We start from the raw sequence: 25,547 nt of genomic DNA, 5'->3' as shown, positions 1-25,547 counted from the left end.
AGCCCCGTCCCTGACACTGTCCCATCCCACTGGGATTAGGGGTCAACGTATGGACGATCCACCAAGAAGATCACTCTCCCTCCATGCCGCATTCAAGGCCACTTGTGAGACTGTCCTGGGGTGTCCCACCCTGTCTGGGGGGTGCACTGGAGACCCAGCCGGATGCAGCTGCCCGCCCCCCCCCACCCCCGCCTCCGTTTCTCCTCAAAAAACAAGCCATTCCATTAGGGTTTCAGATGCACCTGTGTGGAGCCAGACCCAAGGCGACCTGTCCTTGACTCTCATCTTGGTGAACAGCTGTGCCCGCAGCCCCCAGGCGGAAGCGCACCGAACTCGGACACTGACCGGGCTCAGCGGTACTGCTTCCGACCATCCCTTTCTCCCCAGCAGGAGGGTCACCGCCTCTTAGCCTGTCCCCTCCCCGGGGGAGGGAGGCTGCGATGCCGCCAGCCGGGCCTCCTGGAAACACCGGACACCACACCCGAGAGTGCTTTCATTTTCCTTTATTTTTTTAAAAAAGCCCCTAAATCCTATGGCTTCCAGGAAGCGCCGAAGAAACCGAAGTGCCACTTCTGTACACCGTGTAAAGCAAGCCCTGGACACACACACCACCGCCGGGCCGTCCGCAGCCGCTCGGCCCCCAGCGGCACCGCGGGACCCACGCGGGGACCCGCGAGCGCCGCACCGCCACGGGGGCTGCCCGGCCCCGAACGCACCCGCAGGGCTGGGACGGGGCTTTAAGGCGCTTGTCTCCCGCTGCTCGGCCGGCAGCGCGGAGCGCGGACGCAAAGGCGCCCACGCACCCCCCGGGGCGCGGGCGCCAGGCGGGAGGGGGGGGCCGCCCCCGGGCTCCGGACGCGGCCCCGCGAGCAGGTGCCGCGGGAACCGCCGCGGGGCTGTGCCCGCCGGCCCAGGCTTTGGTGCAGCATTTTGGTTGGGGGGGGGGCCGCCCCCACCCCACCTTCCCCTGTGGTGCGGGGGAGGCCCGCGGCGGGTTCGCCCCCGGCAGCGTCGCCCACAGCGCCCCCTCGAGAAAACGGCCTTTGGATCGAGGGAGACAAGCTGGACTTTATGAAACCAACAGGGCGGCCGACTACTCACTTCGGCGGCGGGAGGGGCGCAGGGCGGGCGGCCGCTGTGTTTCGTTTCCTTGTTTCAAATAGTTAATGCTCTCGGAGGGGAGGACTAGACACAGGTGTAGAAATTTCGGCCAAAGTCTCGTGTGAAGGTGACCCCACGTGGGGGGGGAGGGGGGCGGGCAGCTGCGGCCGGCCCTGCAGTCTGCGTCTGGGCCGTGGGCCACACAGCCACGGACGAGCTGGTCCCAGGGGCTGCGGCGGGAGGATTCAGGGCACCACTGCCCCGGGTCACTTGTGTCGCTGCGCCGATTTTCTCTTTCTCCTCTTGAAGAAGCAGCAGCACCTGAACGGGGTGGGAGGTTCGGGGGAGGTGGGTGCGGGGGAGGGGAAATACGCGAGGGGGAGGGGGTGTGGAGCCCGCCCCAGGCGTCCCCCCCCCCCCCCCCCCCGCGGCTGCCCAGGGGCCTTACTTGGTGTCATCAGTCACCTCCACCTCTGCGGGCGCCGTGATGGGGGCATTGGAGTGACCGGCAGTGGGGTCGTCCGTATTCAGCTCCCCGTTGGTGGAGTTCAGCGCCTAGGATTGGGGAGGGATGCGGTGGGGGGAGTACAGTAGGGGAGCCGGGTGGCCCTACCCCACCCCTACATCACTGGGGTCCTTGCCCCGGCCCCTCACCTGGTTTTTGCTGTACAGCTGGGCTTTGTCCCGAGGCTGAGGCTGCGAGGGCAGGTCGGTGTGGACCGTGCCGATGGGGGTCGGCTGCAGGGGGGGGGGGGTGGGGGGTGGGGAGGAGGGGGGCAGGACGCAGCGCTGAGGCCGGGTGGTCTCTGCCCACCCCCCACAAAGCCGGGGTCCCGCTGGCAGCAGGCACCCAGGCTCCTGGCCCGCCTGTCCTGGGGCCCCGCCCACTCCAGGAACCCGGACCCCCACGTACCAGGGGCTTCCCCGCCCAGTCGTACTCGTAGTCGAACACGAAGCCGCTGCGGTCGAAGAGATCGGTGAAGAGCTTGCGCAGATAGTCGTAGTCAGGCTTCTCGAAGAAGTCTAGGCGCCGCACGTAGCGCAGGTATGTGGCCATCTCCTCTGTGGAGAGCCGGCGGGGGACACAGGGGTCAGTGGGGCGTGGGGCGCGGGCCGCGCGGGCCCGGGGCGGTGCGGACCCGGCGTCCCTCACCTGGGAAGCTCTCGCAGAGCACCTCGATGGGCGTGGCCCGCTTGGTGTCCCCGATCTTCTGGTAGCGCTCCTTGAGCGTGTCGGCCTGCGGGGACAGCGGTCAGCCGACGCCGACCCGGCGGCGCCCCGCGCCCGCGCCCCCGGCCCCGCGCCCACCTTGAGCCCCTGCCAGGGCAGGCTGCCGCGCAGGAAGTACATGAACATGTGGCCCAGCGCCTCCAGGTCGTCGCGGCGGCTCTGCTCTGCGGGGGGAGAGCAGGTCAGCGCGGCCCGCGCGCCCCCCCGCCCGGCCCGCGCGCGGCTCACCCTTGCCCAGGTGCGTGTTGATGCTCATGTAGCGCGCCGTGCCCGTCAGGCTCTTGTGCTCGCGGTACGGGATGTGCTTCTTGGTCTCGGGGTCGATGTACTCCTTGGCCAGGCCGAAGTCGATGATGTGGATGGCGTGCTGCCGCTTGGTGCCCGGGCGCCCCACCAGGAAGTTCTCGGGCTTCACGTCGCGGTAGATGAGGCTCTTGGTGTGGACGTACTCCATGCGCGTGATCTGCGGGGCGGCGGGCCTCAGGGCCGGCCCCTCGCCCCGCCCCTCCCCGCCCCCCGCCCCGCCCCCGCAGCTGCCTCCGCCCCGTCCCCGCCCCCACACGCCCTCGGCCCGCACCAGCTGGATGGCGATCATGAGCACCGTCTTGAGTGTGAACGTGCGATCACACAGGTCAAACAGGTCCTCCAGGCTAGGCCCGAGCAGCTCCAGCACCATGGCATTGTACTTCCCACACGGGCCGAAGTAGTAGACCTGAGGGACGCCCTCTGCAGGGGACGACACACGGGCCTGTGAGGACCCTGCCCGCGAGGCGAGGCGCCCCCCACCCCGGCCCCGCACTGCGCCGGCGCGGGTACCTGTGGCGCTGAGCTGCTTGTAGAAGCGGTACTCCAGGTGCAGCTGAGGGGCCCGGGACTTGATGGGCTCCTGGGAGGGGCAGGTAGACGTGGCGGTCGGGTCACCCGAGGTGCGCGCCCACCGCCCCTCCCCTGTAGACCGGGCAGCGGGGACGGATGTAGGGCAGGGAGGCGGGAGGGGGGGCCGGGACTCACCAGTTTAATAGCTACGTATTCATTTGTATAGAGATTCTTCCCTGTGGAAGAGAGGCTTGTCAGCGTGGTATGCACCCCCCTGCAGGGAGGAGACCCCCCCCCAGGGGCCAAGCCCCCCCCCCCCCTTGAACTTGACCATGTCCTAGGAGTAACAAGAACGCCTACGAGCCCCACCCCCACCATGGGCGGCGCTCATGTGCCCCACACCCTCATCGCAGAGCCCACCCTGCCAGCCAGCCTCTCCTCCCCCTCTAACCCCCACCCCGCCCACTCAAGGGGGCTGGTCCCAAACTCCTCTCTATGGGATCCTTCCCTCCAGCACACCAGCTCGCTCCAATTTCTCCCATCTATAAAAACAAAGAGAACAGACGGCCGCGGTGATCCCGGGGCGCCCCCTTCCGCTCCCACCGCGGAGAACCAGGAGGCGTCCAGGCCCCTGCCCGCTCCCCCCCCCCCCCCCAGCTCCCTGGACCCCGCCTCCCCCTCACTGTGGAGCAAGGCCCCCCTGGCAAGAAGCCCCACAGAGAGGCCTGTCCTGGTCAAGTCCTGCAAAGGACTCACCCAAGGTGCTGCACACCCTCCTCCCGGCCCTCAGGGTGGGGAGCTCCCTCGTGGCACAGAGAAGGGACTGGCCCCAGGCCCCTGCCCGTGCAGGAAGGAACCTGTGCTCCAGTGACACCTTGCCCGGCAGCACCTGGTAGGCTGAGAGTCCCTGGCTGGCTTCTCGGGGCAACACAGTCACCACACCTGGGGCTGGGAGTGTGTGCCTCATGGGTTAGAGACACACACAGCCCAGGGCACACGGCCTTCCCAAGCCCATCACCAGCCCTCAGGACCCCTAGGGAGCCCAAACTCACAGAGCTGTCAAAACTAGAGCCCCTGACGCCGGCAGTACCCCAGACGGGCCTTCCGGCAGCTCGGGGCTTCTGTGAAGGGTCTCACCTCCCTGTGTGCGGACACCCGGCCCCCACCTGCCGCGTGATGGAGGGGCCGCCCGACCCCTCAAGTCTAACTGCCGGCCCCCAGCCCCTGTGGAAATTACCGTGCACGGCGCTGTGCGCGCCTGTGCCCCTGCCCGCACTGTCCTGTCCCTGCCCTTGGACTGGCCTCACCAGGCCCTGAAGTCCACGGACGTGGCCCCCACATGGTACACCTGCTCCATCACCACCTGTCCCGCTGTCCTGAGTAGGATCCATCGTGGGAGAAGGCCTCGGCTTCCTCTCCATCCCGGTGCACGGTCTGGGCGACACCCGCCCCGATGTGGTGGCAGAGACATGGCTGAGTCCCACCTCACAGGACACGGCCAGGGCTCCCCACGCACGTCAGCCCACGGCATGGGTCACCGCCCCGCCCCATCGTGCTCCGAGGTGTCTGCACCACGGTGGCGCCCGGTGGGGGGGGGGGGGGGCCTGGCCCTGCGTCGGCCACTCTCGGGCCTCTGTTCCAAGTGGCCATTTCAGAGTCAGCCTGTCAACGTCCCCAGAAGGCTGCAGAGACGTCGCCTCAGGCCTGCAGGAGAGGCTGAGGAGGGGACATCCCGGCCCCAGCCACGACTGGGAATTAACTTCCCTCGCTGATGTTTTCGGTTCCTGGTGAAGAGCCTGCACGTCCTTTATTAAGTTATTCCGGAGGCACTGGGCAGGTCTGGGCACACTTACAATGGTAATGCTTTTAAATGTTTATTTTCCAACTCTTTGTTGCTCAAACAGAAAAATTCATTTCTAACTGCTTCTTGAGAGATCGCTCTGGCTGTTGCGTGCACGTGATCACGCCTCTGGGCTTAGCCCCAGCTCGCTGCTTCCCCGGTCGGTTTTTCCGCTTCCCCCATTTCTTGCCACGGCCTGGAAGGGGTGGGCAGAGGGGCCCCATCTTCCCGCAGACCTCGGTTCTCTCGGTGTGACAACTGAAAGGCTTCCTGCGGACTCTCAGCAGGGAAAGAAAGTTCCCCTCAAGCCCTGCTCCCTGGGCTTTGATTACAAATAGGTTTTTGCCTCCTGTGTTATGAAAGTTTCAAACCAAAAAAATGGAAAACCGGTGCAGGGAAGACCCACGTCCTTACTGCCTAGATGACATCAGTAGCCTGCTCTTCGTCCCACTGCGTATCTGCGCAGCTGTCACCCCCTGCTCTTTTGTTTTTTTTATTTTTGAGACAGAGCGCAGGCGCCAGTGGGGAAGGGGCAGAGGGAGGAGGAAGAATCTTAAGCAGGCTCTGTGCTCAGCGCAGAGCCTGGGACCATGGCCTGAGCCAAAATCAAGAGTGAGGCCCTCAACCGACCGAGCCACCCAGGCACCGCTGGATCTCCCTTATTTTTAATTGAAAAAAAAAGAGCATCTCACAGTCGCAGACATCAGCAGCCTGTCCCGTCAACATCCCAGCCTATTAGGACCGCGGATTAAGCTCAGGGTGGACCCAGTTCTCGTTCTCCCCAGGGAGACAGTTACCTGTAATGCACACACCTTACGTGCCTCAGACCGGGAGCTCTGGCAAATGTGGAACCCTGTGCAATGCCAGCCCTGTATCGGGACAGAAAACGTGGCCACCACGCACGCCCCTGCCCGGTCAGTCTCCACCTTCACGTCCCGAGAGGGAGCCTCCGAGGCGGAATCATCCGGCACGTTCTCTCCTCCCTGGGTCCTCCTGCACGCCGCGCTGCAGCACGTCCATCACGGGGACACTGCCTGGCTTACCCGTGACCCTGGGGGACGACCACCCCATCCCCAGGTCCTTCTACAAGCACGGCTGACGTGAGCGGCGCCACACGGGACCTCCGAGGGGCCGGCCGGCTCCCTCGTCTGGCAGATTTGCTGGGGTGGCCCCCCCGACGGAGGAACTCACGCGGCTGCCTTGCTCGGGCTCCTGCGGCGGAAAGCCTCCCGTGCTCCCCGGCTGTTGGCCTGTCTGCTTTTGCAAAGTGTCCGTTCACATCTGTCGCCCGTGTTCAACTTTTTAAGAAACCTCTACAGCCCACGGTGGGGCTCAAACTCATGACCCCGAGATCAAGAGCCACGTGCTTCTCCGACTGAGCCCGCCGGCACCCCTCTTGCCCGCTTTTCATCGCAGCATCGGTGCGCAGGAACCAGCGCTGTCACACGGTGCCCTGTGCGAGCGTCACACTGTGCGAGCGGTGGCCTGCCCGCGGCCTGCCCGGCCTCGCTCTTAGCCACGCGTTCTCATAAGCAGATGTTCTATTGAGCCTTTCTGGGAACTGCTAACTTTACTGTGTCCTGCTGAAGAAACCTTCGTGTTTTGACTGCACACGTGAGTTCAGGGAGAGCCAGTCTCCTTGAAGTGCAGCCCGAGGTGAAGGCGAGAGTGGGTGTGTCTGGCACGACTGGGGTCTGGGGACGTGCAGGCCGCAGGGGCTGGAGCTCAGGCACTCGGGGCTCTGGGAGCCTCGCCCCCTGCACGGGCGGAAGGCAAGAGTCCAGAGGCCAGACGGGAAGTACCTCCCGAGGGGCCGCGAGCAGGAGGAAGGTTCCGGGGGCCACACAGGGCCAGAGCCGTGGCCATCCAGCGTGCGGAGGCTGCCCTGACCTCCCCTGACATTCGGCCGAGAACCCAGAAAGCCCTCGCCTCGGGGCCGGGTGGCTCCAGGCTTCGAGTAAGGTCAGCCCTCAGCCTCCCCTAACGGAGCCAAAAACCGGCCCTCGCGCTATCGAGAGGGGTCTCCAGGACAAGGCAGAACCCCGACCAATACCATGAGACACCCACAATTTCCAACACGTGAAACACCACTCATGTGTAGAAAAGGAGGCAAATCAGACAATCACAAGGAAAAACATAGTCAAAGGCGCCAAAGACCTGGCCTGTAAAACGGTTACAAGTAGGTTTGAACGAGCAGCTGGGAGATCCCGAGAGAGAGAAGCAGGGGTCGAGCGGAGTCACAAATGCCACATAGAAAATCAAGAAGTCACCAGAATGACTCCAACAACAGACTGGACGCGGCAGCAAAAAAGAAGGGTGAACTCACACGAGAGCAAAAGGTAACTGGAGTGAAGCAGGGGGGAAAAAAACTACAAGAAAACCGAAGAGCAGCCTGAGGGACCTACAGGAAGCATCAAACCCTCTCCACCTACGTGTAACTAGAGCCTGAGGATGCAGAGACAGAAACGGAGGCAGAAAAAAACCCGAAGAAATAATAACTGAAGTTTTTCCAGTTTAATGAGGAAGTATTACACACACCGACGCGGCTCCAAGGAGCCCCAACCGGGACTGTCACAAAGAAAACCACCTTAAACAGCGCAGGATCGAAATCGGACGCCAGAGGTAAAAAGGAGCTCTCGGAACGTCCAGCTTACTGTCATCAGGGAAGGCCACACGGAAACCCCTTCACATCCACGCGCACGTTCAAACTGGAAAAGCCTGGCCACTGAGATGGTGGTGAGGACTGGGGTACCCCAGACCTTCACGCGCTGCCCGCGGGAGCTTAGAAAAGCTACCATCACTCTGGAGACCAATCCGCACTTTCTCATCGACACACACCTCCCCTCCGACCTGGGGCTTCAACAGAAACACTCGTGCGTGGGACTCGGAGAGGGGCGCTCAGGCCAGTTTTATTCACGACGGCGGAAATCTACACCCGGCTGAGCGTCCCTGAGCAGGACGACAGACGTGGACGGTGAGGTGCGGTCACACAGATGGACAGGGTGACAGACAGCAACCGGTCACCTACACACCCAACCGCGGGGACACTCGCGAAACCTCGCAGAGCAAAAGCCGGGCGGAAAGGAACACATACCTCAGTTTTAGAAAACGTTTAAGCTACCAGCCGCTGCACCCACGGCCCAGCACACGCACTCTTCTGTCGGTGCAGAAGACCCCTGCTGTACAGACTGTGATCCGCACACCAGGCCGCAGGTCAGGACCGGGCCCGCTGCGTGTCCGTCTGCTTGCACAAGCACGCGTGTGCACACACACGCATCCTAACGGGGCAGGCGTGCGTCGAGGCGGCCCCATCTGGCACGAGCTGCAGACTGGTCACCAGGTTGCCGGGGGCCCTGCTGTGCGGGCCGGGCCGGGTACACCCGGTCCGGCTCTGGGGAAGGCGCCTGTCTCTCCCGTGAAGCCGGCAGTGTCAGTCGCTGAATGACAGACGCCTCTGGTGTTGGAGCCCGGCACCCGCCCTGCCCGCCCCACGAACCCGCACACGGAGACTCGAGCCCAGCCCTTGCCCGTTGCTGGCTCAGAAACCCCGAGCCTGGGGCCGGGGAAGCCACAGACAGGCAGTGACACTCCCCAAGCCCAACCCCGGCAGCCTCTGCAGCGGCTGAGGTACGGCTCTGGCTCAGGACAGGGAGGTCAACCCAGCCCCGAGGGGCCACCAGTGACCCCGGCCCCGCGTACGGTTGCTGAGCCAAGTGCGGAGAGGGAGCCGAGCTCTCGCTTCACCTTGCACGTGCACCCACCAGCTAGAAGCTAGCGGCTTCCACGTGGGTCCACCCACACGGGGGCCCAGACCCACCCCCCCCCCCACAAAACTGGCCCTCAGCAACGCAGGGGTGAGGCCGGGCACCCGCCCCTCCAGCACAGCCTCCTCCTTCGGGGGCAGAAACTCACACGTACCTGAATTCCCAGTCCCGACAACCTGGAAACCATCTGGGAGCAGCGACCGCGGCCCTGCCAGGACCTCCCCTCCCCCGGGCCCCAGAACGCACACACGAGTGGGCTCACCTAGCCGGAGCTCCCCGAAGTTGCCACAGCCTATCTTCTTCCCGACCCGGAAGTTGGGGCCCACCATCAGGACCCCCGAGCTGGTCCCCGAGCTCCGGACGCCATGGCTGGTCCGGCCGCTGGCCTTGGACATTCTCCGACCCTCCTCCGACTCCCCTTTCCCTCCTTTCTTGTCAAAATCCATAAGTTTGTGGTACCCTGGCCTCTCCACGGTGACTCTGCTGCCGAGCAAATCCCGGGTCTGTGCAGACCTGAGGTTGCGGGCGGCTCTTCGGGGCTAGTACACCATGGTGGCCCGGCGGGCTCCCTGCTAGTGAGACGTGGGCGCTTGCCAGGGCCCGGCCGTGGCGCTCATCTCGGTGGCCTCGGGGTCGCGTGCAGAGGGAGGACGCATTCTGTTGACCGGTCCCGCCGCCTCAAATCTCGTGGCTCCCAGCTGGCGGAGAAACGAAGGCACAGGTTAGAGTCTAGGCCGGAATCTGTCCCCCTGCCCCCGACGCAGCCCCGGGGTCCAGAGCCCAGACTGGCAGGGAGACCCAAGACTGTGGTGTTAGCGGAAAACCACGCCACGGAGGCTTGCGCAGCACAGTGGCGTCCTGGAAAGATCTCTCAAGGCACAGATGCGGCTGTGGACTGGGATGCACAGGAGTGCAGTGACTCAGGCCATCGTGAACTGCACGCGTGAGGGGTGCTCTGACCCCCACCCCATGGCTCAAGCACAATTCTGCTGGCAGAGGTGACGGCCAGTCAAGTGACAGGGGCCCTAGAGCCTTAAAGCCAGGTGTGGAGACCAAGGCTGGGTGCAGAGAGGGCTGGGCCCTCTCCCCAAGCCAAGGGTGTGCTCCTCGGTAGAGAGAAGACAGACAACAGAGCAGAATGTGCCCAAGGTTGGGAGACAGGCCCTCACCACTGACCTCAGAGGCCTCTGAACTGCACCCCGCACAGCACCCCACCCCACGATGTCCCTGGGCCTAATTCCAGGAGCCTGTGACCCCGCGGTCAGGTGGGGCTGCGGAGGATCCTGACCCTGGCAAGGCTTCACTTGGGCAGCAGCCGCCGAGGGAGGTCAGGCGGGCTCCGAGGTTGACAGGGCACAGGCCGTGCGCGCCACCGGGGTGGGACTGGCCTTGGCCCCTTGGGTACGAAGCTGGCCTTGTGGAGGGCAGGGCAGACACTGAGCAGCCCCCAGGATGCAGGGGGCAGGCAGGCAGCCACCCGAGCTGGGTGCAGTGAGGGACAGGTGCCCACAGAAACCACCCCGGGTCTGTGTCCCCAGGCCCAGCCCTCCCCAACCATCCCCACCCCCCGTCCCTGCAGCCTGTGGTTGCCACCAAGCTGGCCTCTCAGCCACGCCTCCGCCTGCAACCCCCGCCAGCTGCTCGCACCAAAGCTGAAGAATCTCCTCAAACAGAAACCACCAACGAGCTCCTCTAAGCGCCCCCTACCAAACGCGTCCCCCTTTAGAGTCTGAGTGCAGCGCCAGGGGCCACACCGCCATCAGGCCCAGAGCGCCACAACCCAGCTTGCGAGTTCCCGCCCCACAGGCACCGGACGCCTTCCCACATCTTGCAGAGGCCGTGCACCTCTGACCGTCCGTGAGCGACCACCAGAGTCCAGGCGACAGAAGACAGGGCAGCGTGGGCACCACCGGGCTCAGTGCGGGTAGGGGCAGGCAGCGGTTTTACCTCGAGGGAACCACACTGAGGCTGTGTGAGCAGGGTGGGCAGGATGTGGAAGCGCCCTTGCTGCGGGACGTCCCAGGGAGGCAGTGACCGTGTCACCTGACCCCAGTACTCCCTCGACGTTGACCAGCCCAGGGCCGGGGGGGCCCCACGGAGGGGGTCCGGGGTGTGGTGCACACACACATGCCCACGCACACACGTGCGCATCCGCATCGCTTAGAAAGCTCCTCCCACCCCCCTGCCTGAGCCACGAAGACCTCAGGCCCTCAGGCTTCCTAGTCAGGAAGAAGCAAGGCCCTGCCTGCCTTGGGGGCCATCGCTCTGGTACGCCCTGGGGACCCTGGGCCATCGCTCCAGTGGGTCCTGGAGGACCAGTCGCGAACAGGGCCCAACCCCGAAGGAGGCTGTCTGCACAGATCCCCAACTTCCTCGCTCCATCAGTGGCATGGCCTAGAACAGGCAGGGGGGATGGGGTCTCAGGACGGTGGCTGGGCTCACCCGGGAAGGAATGTGTACGTCTGGGGCCGATGGGACCCGTCCCCCGCCCACCATGAGCACCCAGAGGCCTGCGAATGCCTCTGTCCACCTGAAGGTGAGTCTACACGGACGGACCCGAGTCTGAAGTTTACTATTAGAACAAAGTCCTCCACCGGCTGCAGCCGCCCTCCTGAGCTCATGCCAGAGCCTTGCTCCCCACGTATGGTGGGGGCATCAGATCCATCCGAAGAGAAAAGCCAGAGAGCACTTCTTTCCTCCGCAGGGTGGAGGCTGCCTGCTTTGGCTTCGAAGTCCCTAGTTTATTATTTGCATTATGGAGATACGATCCACATATCATACAACTCGCCCTCGAAAAGTGGACAGTTCAGAGGTCTTCAATACGTTCAGTTATGCAACCATCACCGTGATCCAACTCCAGAACATTCCATCAACCAAAATAAAAAAACCCCATCCCCATCAAGCAGTCACCCCCCAGCACCCACGAGCCCCCCCCTCGTGTCCATGGATGAGCCTGTTCCAGACGTTTCACACACGCGGGCTCACACCCCGTGTGGCCTCTCGTGTCTGGTTCCCTCCCTGAGCGTCACGTGTTCAGGGTCCGTCCACGGGGCAGCGGGTGTGGGCGCCTCGCCCCTGCTCGCGGCCGAGGGACGTGTGCGCGCGCGGTGGACCAAGCGTATCTGTTCGTCCGTCAGCGGACATCTGGGTCGTGTCCATCTTTGGGTGCTGAGAAGCGTGTGTGTGGACGGACGCTGGTGCACGAGTTCCCGTGTGGACGCGAGCTTCTGTTTCTCGCGGTGCACACCTGGGGGTGCACCTGCCGGCTCAGATGGAAACTTCCAACTGGCGGCACGACTTCCTGGAAGCCCGCACAGCGCGCACAACAGTGCCCTCCAGCCCCGGTGCCGCGGCCTGCGGTGGGTGTGCTTCTAGTCTGCAGCTCCCCGAATGCCTGCGTCCCTTGCAGACACACACCTTCCGTCACAAAGTAATTAAGAACGTACGCACGTGCACACACACACATGCACAGACACACACAGACACACACGGGCCGCCAGAGTCAATCAGATGGAAAATCCACGGGAAATCAAAAGACCCCAAGGAGACAGAACGCGCCCTCATCTCATGATCTGCACTGTCCTGATGACGGCAGAACTCAGGGCTGAAGGGCCCTGGGCGCGCCCCGAAGAGGAAGCGTCAAAGAAACGGGGCGGAAGCCAGGAGCGGGACCTCCTCGGGGCCACACAGAAGCAGGCGGCCAGGGACGGCCTCCACGCAGATGAAGCCAGGGGGACACACACTCGGGGCAGATAACCACAGATGCGGTCTTTGTCCCGGGGCCTGGCACGCAGCTTCTCAAACCCTGGGCACCTCCCGAGTGATGGGAGGGTCTCTGCCCTTCTGAAGCAACCCGTTCCCGGCACACAGGAGCTCATGCCGGGACAGGGCACCAGAACGGAGCTGGAGAGGCTGCGGTGCAGAGCACAAGGTCTGGGGAGGGCTCGGCGACCCCCTCTGCAGGCAGGGAGACTCGGGTCCGGACTCCACCCCCCACCCCACCCTGCACACAGGTTTCATGGGGCAGGAAGTACCCGTACCACTCTGCCCCGAGGCACACAGGAGCCGCCCCTCTGGACGCCTCCCGCTTTTGCACCTTAGCCCGCAGCCCTCCTGGGAGGCCCCTCCTCGGCCCTAGCAGCCCCCTCACCCCCTGCGCAGTGACCCCCACCTGCGCTTCCAGGTGGGAGGCGCCCTCGGTCCCCACCCCAGATCGGCAGGCACGCCCTCCATCTCCGCCCGGCCGCGTGATCTGGGGTGCAAACCCTTCCTGGGCGCGCAGAGCCGCCCTCTGTGGGCCAGGGAGGCCCGCGTGCCCCTGTGGGACGGCTTCGAGGGTCCCCTCTGAGAGATCCCTGTGACGCTGGGGGTCCGGGGTCTGGCAGCAGCCTCCACCAGCCTCCCCGCTCCACAACAGGCTCCCTCTGCGTGCGCCTCCCTGCAGCCCCTCGTGGCCTCACGGTCCCAAGGGGGCCTCTGACGGCCCCGCGGGCAACAGAGACCAGGCGACCGGGCGCAACGCTGGAGGCCTGCTCGTGCACGCACCGCCCCACCACCGGTCCCGGAGCCCACAGGTCCCTCGACACAACGCCGGCGCCCCCCAACGGCAGCTTCCCCAAGCCGCGTGCTGGCCAAGGGTTGGTTCACGTCTGCCCCTGTAGGTCTCCTTACAACAGGCTGTACGGTCGCCACGTGGGTCACCGCCCGCAGAGGACGGCAGGCGCCATGGAGGCGGGGGAGCAGCGCTCCACTGCGACCCCTTCCACGGACAGCCTGGAGGACACCGGCCCCTATTCACGAGGAAAGGGCCACCACCCCACAACCCCAAAGGCAGCACAGACTTGCAAATGTTCCGGACGGTGGCCAAACTCAGCATGCCCTGGCAGGCCACCCCACCCAGCACGGGCCACATGGGAGCATTCTGGGTCCCCTCGGGACACTCTGAAAGCCAGGTGGGACCCGCAGGGGAATGGCAAGAGCGAATCACGTGCTGGCGGGTGGGAAGCAGGGACAGGGACGACACAGCGCCGCTGAAACAGGTCCGGGGCCAGAGCCTAGTGAGAACGATGCTCCTCCAGGTCCCAGGAGCGGGCAGGGGCCCAGCCCGGCATACCTGGGGGAGGCAGGGTAACCCGAGACCTCAGGGGAGCGGAAGTGTCTGCTGTCGGCCCAGGCCCAGCGCCAGAGCTAAAAATAATTGTCCTGGGGGAGAGGGCCTCCCATCCCTCACTCGGGACGAAAATAAACCCCGTCCCAACGCAACCAACGTGGGCCTGGGTTCCTGACACGGGGTAGGAACCCCACCGCAGGGACCACTGCCCAGCGCCCAGGCAGAGCCCCTGGAAGCTGCCGGCCCGCCGTGGCCACACCGAGCGGGTTTTGCAGAGACTGCTCCGGGCCGGGGCAGTGCCGTCCTGCGAGTGCCCCCTCAGCTGAGTTACCTGCTGTGGTTTTGGGGGCGTCCCCCATCTTGTCAGGGCCAGGGGTCAGCTCCCCTGGTGGAGGCTCCAAGAACCCCCTTCTCTGACCGGCCCCACTCAGTGATGTCACAGTCCCTGGCTGACATCACCAGCCCGGCCCAGAGCTGGGGCACGTGCAGACGCAGGCAGCCTCCTGCCTAAGCACAGGTAGGAGCCGGCGGTGGGTGCGGACTCAGAAGCATGCGCCTCACTCGGGACCCAACCGGGCATCCCTGGGCACGCGCATCCCTCCTGAGCTTGCTGACGCGTAGGCGAGGCCCCCTCCCCAAGAGTCACCTGGGCTCAGGGTCACAGTGCCCCAGGAGCCCCAAGTTCCCCTTGTGGGTGCCACTCCCCGGGAGCGACCTGGACCCCGGAGACACGGCCGACCTTGTAGCAGCAGCCGAGAAGTCCAAGGTCACCCGCGAGGTCATGTTATGACAAAGAGGAAGGAAGCGGCCCCAAAATGGCAGGCACGGGCGCCAGCCCAACCGGCCCCCCGTGACGAGGCCAGTGTTGACGCAAGTTAAGCAGAAACGGGTCGTCACAGTGGAGCTACGATGAAGGACCCCGACCCCAAATAAACCGGGGAGGAGAGTGCACACCCCACCCCGACCCCCACGGCGGGGGCTGCCAGCTAACCGGCGGGGTGAAAGCGGGAGAACCGTCATCCGTGGGAACCACAGACGCGGGCTACGTGTGCCAAGAGGGTGGCCTGAGGTCACTTCTCAGTGACCAGGAGGGAAAGGCCGACGTCCAGGGTGAGCGTAAGCCCGCGGGCGCACTGAGGGGGCACAGGGTTCCTGCCCAGAGTCCTGGCCGGGACGCAGGGACAGGAGGCAGGCTGGTCCCATCACAGCAGGCGAGGGACAGAGGCACAGGTGACAGGCTGCTGGGCCGTGAAGAGTAGGGGCGTCCAGAGCATTGTACTTTCCTTGTGACCTCTGGACACGCTAGAATTCTCCCAGAATTAATCAGATTACAAAAGAGAGGCAAGGTCCCGACCACAAGCCCCACAGCCTAGACTGTGGCCACCAGGACCGAGCAAAGAATTGTCAGCAGCCGTCCTCCAGACGGTGGGGCCATGGCAAGGCCCAGGGTCACCTGCCGGCACCTCCTGCTCTATTTCCAGCGGCAGGAAAGGATATCTGGGAGGCTGGTGACCGTGGGGCCTCTCTCTGCACCCAGTTGCGTCCGAACATTTCCGAAACGAAGGGCTGAAGGCAAACGGGAGGGGTCCGGGGTGACGGCAGGGATGCCCGCGTGGCTGGTCCGGGCGCAGGCCCTCCACCGGATGGCTCGCGTGAGACGCTGGGCCACTAATGGCACGAGCGTCCGGCTGGGTCCTGCTGCTCAGGCAGCACTGACCCCCCCCGCCCCCCCAACGCTCCGCACACAGTCCACGCGAGCCGTCCAGCAAGGAGTCACCGTCACATTACCGGAAACACGCTCAGTCGTGCCGGACGTGTGCCAGGGCTCGGCAGCTGCCCGGGGCTGGCGCACACTGTCCTGGAGGGCGCACGTCTGGAACCAGCCACCATCAGCAAGCACCGGCCTGTGCCCACAAACCCCCACCCGCACCTGTCCACGGAGCTACTGCCTGCCGAGGGGGCAGGCGCGTCCCACCGCACATGATGGTCCCCAGGGCGCCGCTCACCTGGCAGGCCCACCGGCCCAGCGTGACTGTGACCGCGACGCCAGCAGCACAGCAGTCCTCAGGGTGGGCGGGCTTGTGTCCCCACGAAGTCACGTCCTGACCCCCAGAAACGTGACCCTATTTGCAAATCAGGGTAGGCCCTCTCCTCAGACCAGCGTCCCCGCGAAGAGAGGACACAGATGCAGGGAGGGGCGGTCACTACCTTCACGGTGACGGCACACTATCCAGAAACGACAGGACGCAAAAGAGAGAACAGGCAAAGCCCCAGAAGAAACACAAACGGCCCCACGACGGCGGGCCACGTGCACCGGCCTCGGGAAGCGCGGGCTGGCACCCACGCACTCCGGACTTTTCCATCGGCGCGGCCCCGTAGAGCACTTCCTCCTCCTCCGCCTTCCCAGGGGCGCTCACTCCCTCTAGCTCGCTCTGTCGTAAGGCAAAGACCCCTGTCGGTGACGGTTTAGTCGCGGGCGAGGCTTCCAGTCAACCGCGTTGGAGGACTCAGGCGTTCCACGTGGATTTTCGGCCGTCAGAGGCCGGCGCCCCCAACGCCCGTGTTGTTCAAGGCTCATCGGTGACGGAGACCATCGCCACCGGTCAGGCTGTCGGAGACTGAGAACAGGAGTGGCGTTCAGGAGCCACAAGAGCGCGGGAATAACGACCGTGACGTCAGCAGAACCGTGCTTCCTAGGGGACATCCTCCAAGGGGGTGGAGGAGGCGTCTGCACTGCCACAGGCCCGCAGGGGGACAAGGGACCGCCCGCCGCTCTGCAGGTTCGGTGGCCTCGCGCACAGAAAGGAAGCAGCGATGGTGCCAGTCCCACAAAGCATGTCCCTGTGTGTGGGCAGAGGTCCCAGAGGTGGCCTCTCGGGCTCAGGGGCCCCTCACAAGCTGGGGTGTGGGGAGAAACGCCAGGACTCTCGCGTCCGCCTTTCCCACGCAGGGATCTGCTTTCTCCCTCCAGGTGAGTGCACCCTCCGCCATGAAAACAATGTACAACAGTGGGGGAGGAGGGGGGAGCAGGGGAGGGGGGGAGTGGGTGTGGAGTGGGAAAGAGGAGGGGGAGGGGGGAGGAGGGGGAAGAGGAGGGCAGAGGGGGGAGGGGAGGAGCGGGGAGGAGCGGGGAGGAGTGGGGAAGAGGGGAAAGGAGGGGGGAAGGAAGGGGAGCCAGGCGGAGCTTAGCCTCTTCCCTTCTGCCCCAGGCCTGGCCACCCTCAGGGGTGAGCTCGGGGTACAGCACACGCGAAGCCTCCGGGCGTGCAAAGGTCGGAGGTCATGGTGTGGGCCCTGGAGGGCCCCCAAGGCCCCTGCAAACCACCCAGAACGCACAGAGAGGGCACTGCCCCGTCTCTCTGGTTCTACTGGGGCTGCACTGGGCTACCTGCGGGAGGGACTCCCTCAGGGTAAGGACCACCCCTCGACCCACACGCGTCCCCGAGAACCAGGCACGGAAGCGGACTAGGGACCCCAGTGACTCTCGCCAGGGCCGGAAGGGCCGACAGCTACGTCAACACAGGCGACACGGAGGCAGCAGCCCCCCCCGGAAGGAGTCTAGCGCGTGCCCCATGTGCCCGGGCACCGTGCCCCCCACTCAGCCCACACCTGAGCCTCCACGGGGCCTTCCAGCGGTTTCTGTCCCCCCCACAGTCAGAGCCGCGCCGGCCGTCCAGGGCAGGCACTGCCTGGCAGGTCCCACGGTTGAGCGTGCTCCTGTGTTTCAGATGCCCACAGGGTCACGCTGAAGTGCCAATGGTGCCCACCTGCCAGGCTCCGAGGGGCTTCTCCCAACGTCCTTTCATGTTCCCCTGTAGGGTCAGCACGTGCTTACCCACGTGCGCGCACGGCGTTTCCGCCACTTAAAACCACCAAAACCAGGGCGCTGACTCTGTGTCCTCACAAGGCCCACGTGTCCCTCAAAGACACTGGACTCACTGCTCAGAGGGGGGTGGATGAGGGGAGCCCACGGCCTCGGGAGCCGGGAGACCTGCCGCATGAGGCTCGGGAGCCCGGCTTTCTAGAAAGTGCCGGGCAGCGGGGAGGCGGGCCTGCAGAGAAACCGGTCAGGGTGCCCAGAGGAGGCAGACGTGCCCGGAAAGGGATCAGACCCTGACCCAGGAAGGAGACACGAGTGGCCACTGTGGAAAACGGCCACCGGTTCCTCAAAAGGTTAAACACGGAGCCACCAAGTGACCCAGCAACACTGCTCTTCAGTGTCCACTCAAGAGAACCGAAAACACACGTCCACACGAAACCGTGTTCACGGCAGCCGAAAGGCGGACACGGCCCAAACGTCCACAGACGGGTGAATGGATACACACGTGTCCCCCGAGCACGCGCACGTCCCTCGGCCGCAGCAGGAGCGAGGCGCCCACCCCCGCCGCCCCGCGGACGGACCGAACACACGACGCTCAGGGAGGGAACCCGACACGAGAGGCCCCGCAGGGCGTGAGCCCACATGTGTGAAACGTCCAGACAGACTCGTCCACGGACGGGAAGGGGGCTCGTGGGGACGGGGGCTCAGGGGGCTTCTTTTGGGGTAATGGGATGTTCTGGATTTGAACAGAGATGACGGTTGCACAACCCTGTGACTGTGTTAAAAACCACCAAAGTGGGGCCTGGGTGGCTCAGTCAGTTAAGCTTCTGACTTGATTTTGGCTCAGGTCACAATGTCACAGGCTCACTGAGTTCAAGCCCCCGAGTCGGGCTCCGTGCTGACGGCGCAGAGCCCGCTTGGGATTCCCTCTGCCCCCCTCCCCCATGTGCGCACAAGCGCTCTCTCTCTGAAATAAGCTTAAAAAACCAAAAAAAAATAAAAACCAAACCTACCAAGGTGCACATTCCAGTGAACTTGTCCGGTTTTGTGAATTCGTCTCGACTAAAACCAAGCGGAGAGCGTGATGTGTCAATAAAGCTGGTGAAAAAGGCACAGCGAGTGGGGAGACCCGTGCAGAAAGCCCACAGCCGGGGCCACGCCTCCTGCTCAGGGCCCGTGGGGCCACAGGAAGTGTACGACAGGAGAGGTGGGAGGGCTGGCTCGGCGACCCCAAGCTGCGCGCCTCGGCCCCTCTCCGTGGCCCTGGGCGAGCCCCCTGCCCCCATGGGCGCAGCCCACGGGGAGGACACAGAGCTCACTCGGCACAGAGGTGAAGGCGCACCAGGCCCAGTGAGGGGCTCGGGGCGACGGCAGGACCCCCACTTACCTGCGCGGGGCTCACCAGGAGCGGGCCGACCTAAGGCACACGGGACGCTGCCCTCCCCGTGCAGCAGTGGGGGCCGGTTCAAGACCCAAAGAAACCCCACAGCTGCCCAGCCCTTGCCTCTGGCCCCAGTGTGGCAGCCCCCAACCACAGTCCCCTAGATCGGCCCCGAGACGGAACAGTCCCCAACACCCAGGAGACCGCACCGGGATTCACTCGCAGGACTGCTGAAAACGCGGATTCCATCCGAGATGCTGATGCGGGTGGCCGGAGCGGCCGGAGTGTGGCCTGGGGGCCACCGTGAGACCGTGAAGGTTCCGCTCCACACCTCACAGGCCCGTCAGCCACCCGCCCCAGCCCAAAGCGGCCCTGGCGTCAGCAGCCGGGTAGAGCGGATAAGAACGCAAGGCGCCCAGTGAACACCAACTGCAGCTGAGCAACAGACACCTTTCCGTATGGCTGCGCCCCTCGCGGTGTGGGGGACACGCTCATCCCCGGCAACATCTGGCTGGCTGAAACCGAGGTCCCTAGACACGGCCGACTGACAGACCTCCCGAGAGCCTCCTGGCCGCAAGGGCGCTAATTTTCTACTCAGTCCTGTGTACTCTTAAGACCCAGCATTTCCAAAGAAAATGTAGCTTCCAAGCAGTGACGAACCAAGACTATAAAATACACACCCAAATGGGAAGAAAACAGCAAACCGTCCCAACAACCTCTAATAGCAAGGACACGCCTACGTGACCCTAAATACGTTGACCAAAACAAGATAAAGTGAGTTTCACCTACTGTGTTTTCGCCAAGGCCACCGGTGTCCTGTCAACTAGCCGTGTGGCCCGAGTCCCATTCCCACCGGGGGACTCCACCGGGGTCACCACCCAGGAACCTAGCACCACCGAGCGACCTCAGCCGAGGCCCAGGGGTGAGAGGCACCGGGGAGCAGGGGGCCAGGGCAAGAGCCACGAGGTGGGTGGGGACCAGCCGAGCAGGGCCCTCAGGTTTGGAAGGAGACAGTGCAGCATCCGCTGTGGCTCTCTGCTCTCCACCAACCAAGGACATCTCCTGACCAGCTCCCCGGCCCACCTGGCCGCGGGGCCCTCCACCCGGAACAGAAGGCAGACCCCCCCCTCCCCTCCCCTCCCCGGGCAGCAGGTACAAGTCCTCCCCCTGCAGCCAGGCGGCCATCGAGGAAACCAGGAAGGAGCAGGACAGGGCAGAGTGGCAGGGACGCACAGCTGCCCCCTGCGGGGCGGGCGTGGGGCGACCCTGGCCACCAGGGAGCCACAAGGCAGCACAGACCACCTCCCCAACGGCTGCTGGAATGACCTGCCCCCATCGCCTTCTCCCCACCTGCTTCCTCAGCCTTCCTGCTCCGGGGGGCGAGGGAGGGCCGTACTTTATAGGTCCGGGACTGGGACCGAGAGCCAAGGAGGCCCGGCCACACCCCCAGGGAGGCCCCGAGACCCAGGGAAGCCCCGAGACCCTGGGAGGCCCCGAGACCCAGGGAGGCCCCGAGACCCTGGGAGGCCCCGAGACCCTGGGAGGCCCCGAGGCCCCGAGACGGGCTCCCTCGGGGCTCCAGCTCACGGCAACAGCTGCAGGTTGGCAGGAAATCTCTAGGGCGGGGCTCTCACCCGGGACAATCCTGCCCCCAGGAACAGTGGGCGACACCTGGGACATCTGTGGCCGTCACGACTGGAGGGCTCCTGGCATCGCGTGGGTGGGGCCCGGGACGCCGCTCAGCCCCCACAGCGCCCAGGACGTCCTCGGAGAGCGATCCAAGCCCAATGTCAGCAGTGCCGAAAGGCAAAGAGCCGAGTGTAGAAAGTGTCCTCGGCAGAAATTTCCAACAGACCCATCAGTGCAGCTGAAGGAAAGAGAAGGCGGCCCAGAGCGGGGGCCAGCGGACTAAGAGGGTGGGCCGTGAGCGAGCAGAGCCACGAGCCCCCCGAACACCCTCCCTGCTGGTGTAACGGCAGAGGCACAACCCTGCGCCCCCCGCCCCCGGTACGTTGGCTCTTCCTGAGTCGGCTGGGGGTGAGTCCTGAGAGCCAGCACAGATGCACAGGTGGCACAGTAAACATACTGTAAAGACATCTGCCCCCCAGCACAGCCCCTAAGCACTTCTAGAACCAGTGAGAGAGCCCTCAGGTGCCTGCGTCCAGACAAACCACATCCCAGTCTCCCCCGCCCCCGCAGCCCCCAGCCTTTCTGGAAATCTCTGTCTGGGATTTCTAATCCCTGGGGCACCCAGGTGACCCTGGAGAGACTAAAACGTCCTCATCTCTCTGCTGGGAAGCCGCTAGAGGCTTCGCTCGACCGAGGGGTGCTGTCTAGAGCCCCTACGACCACAGGCTGGCAGCAAAGTTCCACTGGGCCCACTCCCCGCTGGGTCAGCCACCCCGCCTACTCAGTGCCCAGCAGCCCGGTCCTGGGACCACAGCAAGCAGAGACCCCCGATGACAGGCACAGCCTCTGGGGCAGCACTGGGAACGCCTGCCCGTGGAGGCCATGTCCGCAGAGGGAAGAGTTACCGGTCTCTCCAGACCCAAGACCAGATGAGCTGTCAGCTCCAGGAGGGTCCCCGGCTGTCTTTGGACTCTAAGGTATCACAGCCCAACGGGAAGGCAGGTAACAACACGTCACGCCCCTTTCCACCTCTGAGACAACAACTGCCGGCCCCGGGACCCCCCCCCCCCCCCGGAACCACTCGGGGTCTGGCAGGAGGCTCTGAGCAGCGCGGAGACGGCTGGCACCTGGCCCGCCCGCCAAGAACGCTCCTGGACTGGCGCTTCTGGGGGGAGCGGCCCAAGTGCAAGCAGCCCCTCCTCGGCGGGGGTCGGGGGGAGCGATGGCCCCCGGGTGTCCCCACCCTCCCCTGCACGCACCCCGTCCACGCTGGTCCCCACGGCCACCCTCTCCGCTGAGGGACTCACTCCGCGTCACTGCGGCTCTCGAGAACCTCGGGAGGTGTAACTTGAGAGCCGACCTCGCACCCCAGCTCCGGCCTGCTAGTTGACTTGACTTCCTTCTCGCGCCACCAGGAACTCACAGGAATAACCCAGCATTCGACGACGGCTGTGGCCGAGCTCCCAGAAGGGGAAGGACCTGTCCCAAGGGGGAAGGCTCCCAGAGGGGACCTCCGGCTGCCCCCCAAGGTTGAACAGAGCACGTGGGAGGCCTTCTAGAGGAGGGGACCCCAGACAAGGCCTGGACAGGAGCGGCGTGACAGCGGGGCCCAGAGCCACGGTCTGTTCTTGGGAGCAGGAAGACACGGGGTTTCTGAGCAAGGAAAAGATGTGCTGTCATCCCCACCCTGTGACAGCGCCTCCGGCCCTGCGTGTGGACCCCCACGCCAGTAGGGTCCTGCGCGAGCACGGCCTGCACCAGAAGCTTCTGTAGAAGCCGGGTAGGAGAGAGACGTAAAGGCAGGCCACCAGCCACGGGGAGAGTGAGGGCGGGGGAGTGCTTACAAGCAGACTCCCGCCACACCCACTCCTGCGTGGGCCAGTCCCGCGGGCACCGGGGAGCATAGGCGTGCGCGCTGTCTTCCACACTCAGCGGGTCACTCAGGGCTTGGCCCGGCACGGGCTCCCCAAGCCCCCAAAGGCGAAGGGAGCAGACTCGAAACCGCCCTAGGTGGGGTCCTCCCACGCCAACCAAGACTTGGTTCAGGTGTCCCCTTCCCCAAAGGTTCACGGAGTGTGCCACACGTCAACATTGCCGACCAGTCATCACAGCGCTCCCTGGCATGTCCCGCTGCGAAGCCCAAGACCCCGAGGCATCCATCGGGTGCGACGGGCCACCGGACACTGATGCGGACCCCAACCCCAACCAGCACGCCCACACTGGCCTGCCCAATGCCACCGAAGGCCTGAAGGCTGGCGGCCCCCAGCACCCCGTCTCTCCTGCTCCTTCCCCAGCCCTCTGCCCATCACCTGACCCATGGCCTTGATGGACTTCTAACTCCTCACAGGAGGAGACGGAGCCCCAGCTGCTCAGCCCTGGGTTTTCAGCGCCCACCTGGAATGAATCTACCAGGAATCCACCACAACCAGGACAAGGGACCCTGCTGCTCGTGAGGTGGCCTGGGACAGCTCCATGGGGGCCAGGGGACGGGCACCAAAGGCAATCACGGGACAAGAGGTTACTGGGCATCCCAGGAGAAACGCCACCCTCCACAAGTACAGCCCTGAGGGAACCGGGTCAGCGGGGGCCCCCAGACCTGTCCCAAGCATTTACTCAGACCCACCAGGAAATCCCCGTGGACACAGGTGACACCGTAGGTGTCTGGAATGTCCACTGACTAGCATGCCGGCTTCCTCAGAGCGGGGATGAGTAGATGGGAAGGCTTTCAACTTAAAAAAAAAAAAAAAACACACCTCACCTACTTCCTCTCCCGACCCACAGATAATTACTATGTAATTAAGAAGAAAAGGAGGAAAGCCAGCTGGAACCGGAACCAGGAGTTCAAAGAAGTCTGTCTTCACAGGGGCTCTGTCCTCCCCGAGCAGGGACACGCCCAGGACCAGGCAACGAGACACTCATCCCCAATCCGCTCGAGAGAAATGAGAAGTAGTCAAAATCCGACCACAAGCCCCTTTACCCGAGAAGGTCCGACTGCCAACCTGAGGCAGAAAAAGCAAGCCCTGTGCCCCATGACTACTGCGAGCCCGGCGCCCCTGGGGTTCTGCCCACCGCTGGGGCGGGGCGGGTGTGTCCAGCCAGCTCCTCTCACACCTCCCTCCCCACGGCCCCACGCAGGTCACACTTCCATCAGCCAAATGCAGCACACACAGCGGTGGCCCCCCAGCCCCTTCCAATTATCAGGGCTACTGACACCATTCTGGGAAGGGGGGGGGGCAGATCATCTCAGGTGTGTGCACCCCCTATGCACTCCCAGAGGTGCTGCAGTCAGTCCCCAGCCATCACCCTGCCCATCTACCTGCAGAGCCTGGGGGTCCCTTTCCGGGGGCACAATTTGGAGACACGAGCGAAAAACAAAAACAAACTACCAGGGAAACCGCAAACTTCCCCCTTTCAAACCTGCGGGTCTGGCTCCCAATCTGTTCTCGTCACAGACACCACTTCCTTCGGGGACCAGATCAGGTCCCTGCGGACATCACCCCCCTACACTGGAGCCTTTGTGCTCCCACTCATCTCTCACACCCACGAGCTACAGGGGCCTGAGCCTGGCCATGTCCTTCAGGGTAGGGACAGAGGACCCACACAGATGGAGCCCCAGCAGATGGATGATGTGTGGACGCCCCCGCAGGCCAGGGTCCTCTGTGGGGAGACTGGGAACAAAGTGCTGGAGCCCTCCAGGGCCACTGCCCACAAACAATGCCGTCCAGAGGCCAAGAACCCCCAAGCCTGCCTAGGACGACAGCCCCTAACATGAAAGCTTCCCCAGAAAGTTGGGGCAGAAGGGGGCAGGGAGATCAGCGTGGCCACCGCCCCGGGCGCATAGACACCTCACCCCCTCCCTGATCCGAAGTGTTTCCGGAAAACAAAACCGGTGGCAAGGGCGGAAGGGGGAGGGCACAGCCACACGGAGGCCGCAGTTCCCAAGCAGTGCCCTGCAACAGGTCACCCTGGACGAGACCCCTCCTGCTGCGGGTCTCGGGCTGCACGCCCCTTCCCCACCCCAGCGCTCCCCACCCCCCAGCCCCTGCTCTTCCCTCAGGGCCTTCAACACCACAAAGCCAGGAACGGGTGGGTGCGCTGGGGCAGGGGTCCAGGGTGAAAGATGGAGGGTGGGGGACCTGGGGAGTGGGCAGTGGGGTCCGGAGTCAGGAGACAGTGGAGGAGAGCAGGGTCTGGAGTCAGGGCACACCGGGAGTGGGCAGGAGGGTCTGGAGTGAGGGGTCCGTGGAAGACAGCAGAGTCTGGAGTGAGGGGTCCGTGGAGAACAGCGGGTCTGGAGTCAGGGGGTCGGGGAGGACCGTGAGATCTGCAAGGTAGGCGCCAGCCGGAATGAGTAAGGCCTGAGCCCGGGGAAAGGGGCAAGGTCTGGAGCGAGGAGGCGGCGGGTAGAACGCGGGAGTCCCCGGGCTGCGGGGGACGTGGGGATGGAGTACGGGCCCCGGGGGCGGGGGTGAACAGGGTCTGGAGTGAGGGGTCCGCGCGGTGGGGCGCGGCGGCCCGGGCGCGTGGCCGTGGCAGCGGCGAGGGCGCGCGCGTCCTTACCTCGGGGCCTCCGCCGTGGCCGTGGCCGTGGCCGTGGCCGGCCGGGCAGCAGGCGGCCCGGGCTCCCTCAGCAGCGCGGCGCGGGCCCCCGCTCCGGGCCCCGCTCGTGCCGCGGCTCCGGCTCCAGCGCCCGCTCGGGCCCCCGCTCCCGCGCCGCCGCCGCCGCCGCTTCCGCCGCCGCCGCCGCCGGCCTCCGCATGTTGGCGCGGGCCGTCCCCGCCGCGCGGGCGCCCGGCTCGCCCCGGTCTCGCAGCGTCGCCCGCGGCCCGCGCTTACGCCCCGGCGTCGGGGGAGG

At 64.9% G+C, this 25,547-nt stretch overlaps 1 protein-coding gene across 2 annotated transcripts; it reads right to left on the bottom strand.

Annotated features, from left to right (window-relative positions):
• Positions 1-1,048: 1,048 nt before the first annotated feature.
• On the bottom strand, positions 1,049-25,547 carry CSNK1G2 (casein kinase 1 gamma 2). 2 transcript variants are annotated; one of them, XM_060629776.3, is made up of 12 exons: positions 25,253-25,544; positions 9,015-9,450; positions 3,344-3,384; positions 3,149-3,218; positions 2,910-3,058; positions 2,561-2,795; positions 2,411-2,496; positions 2,255-2,339; positions 2,015-2,163; positions 1,756-1,839; positions 1,550-1,656; positions 1,049-1,422 (listed from the first exon to the last, which is right to left on the bottom strand). In XM_060629776.3, exons 2-12 carry the CDS (start codon positions 9,196-9,198, stop codon positions 1,368-1,370), a joined length of 1,245 nt encoding a protein of 414 aa, XP_060485759.1. In that variant the 5' UTR covers positions 9,199-9,450; positions 25,253-25,544; the 3' UTR covers positions 1,049-1,367. The 2 variants fall into 2 exon arrangements, with proteins under 2 accessions (XP_060485759.1, XP_060485758.1); XM_060629775.2 differs by having other exon boundaries at positions 2,910-3,218; positions 25,253-25,547.

The sequence above is a fragment of the Panthera onca genome, chromosome A2 (genome assembly GCF_046562875.1).
Source record: "Panthera onca isolate mPanOnc1 chromosome A2, mPanOnc1 haplotype 2, whole genome shotgun sequence".
In the NCBI taxonomy this organism is placed as follows: domain Eukaryota; kingdom Metazoa; phylum Chordata; class Mammalia; order Carnivora; family Felidae; genus Panthera; species Panthera onca.
Note: the sequence above shows the minus strand (reverse complement) of the source record. Positions and strands in the feature narration are given on the sequence as shown.

Excerpts from the sequence above, each read along its gene's own strand:
- CSNK1G2 (XM_060629775.2), bottom strand. The coding sequence starts at position 9,198 with ATGGATTTTGACAAGAAAGGAGGGAAAGGGGAGTCGGAGGAGGGTCGG. Across the intron at positions 2,497-2,560 it reads CAACACGCACCTGGGCAAGG|AGCAGAGCCGCCGCGACGAC; the intron begins GTGAGCCGCGCG and ends CTCCCCCCGCAG. Across the intron at positions 1,423-1,549 it reads GAGGTGACTGATGACACCAA|GTGCTGCTGCTTCTTCAAGA; the intron begins GTAAGGCCCCTG and ends CACCCCGTTCAG.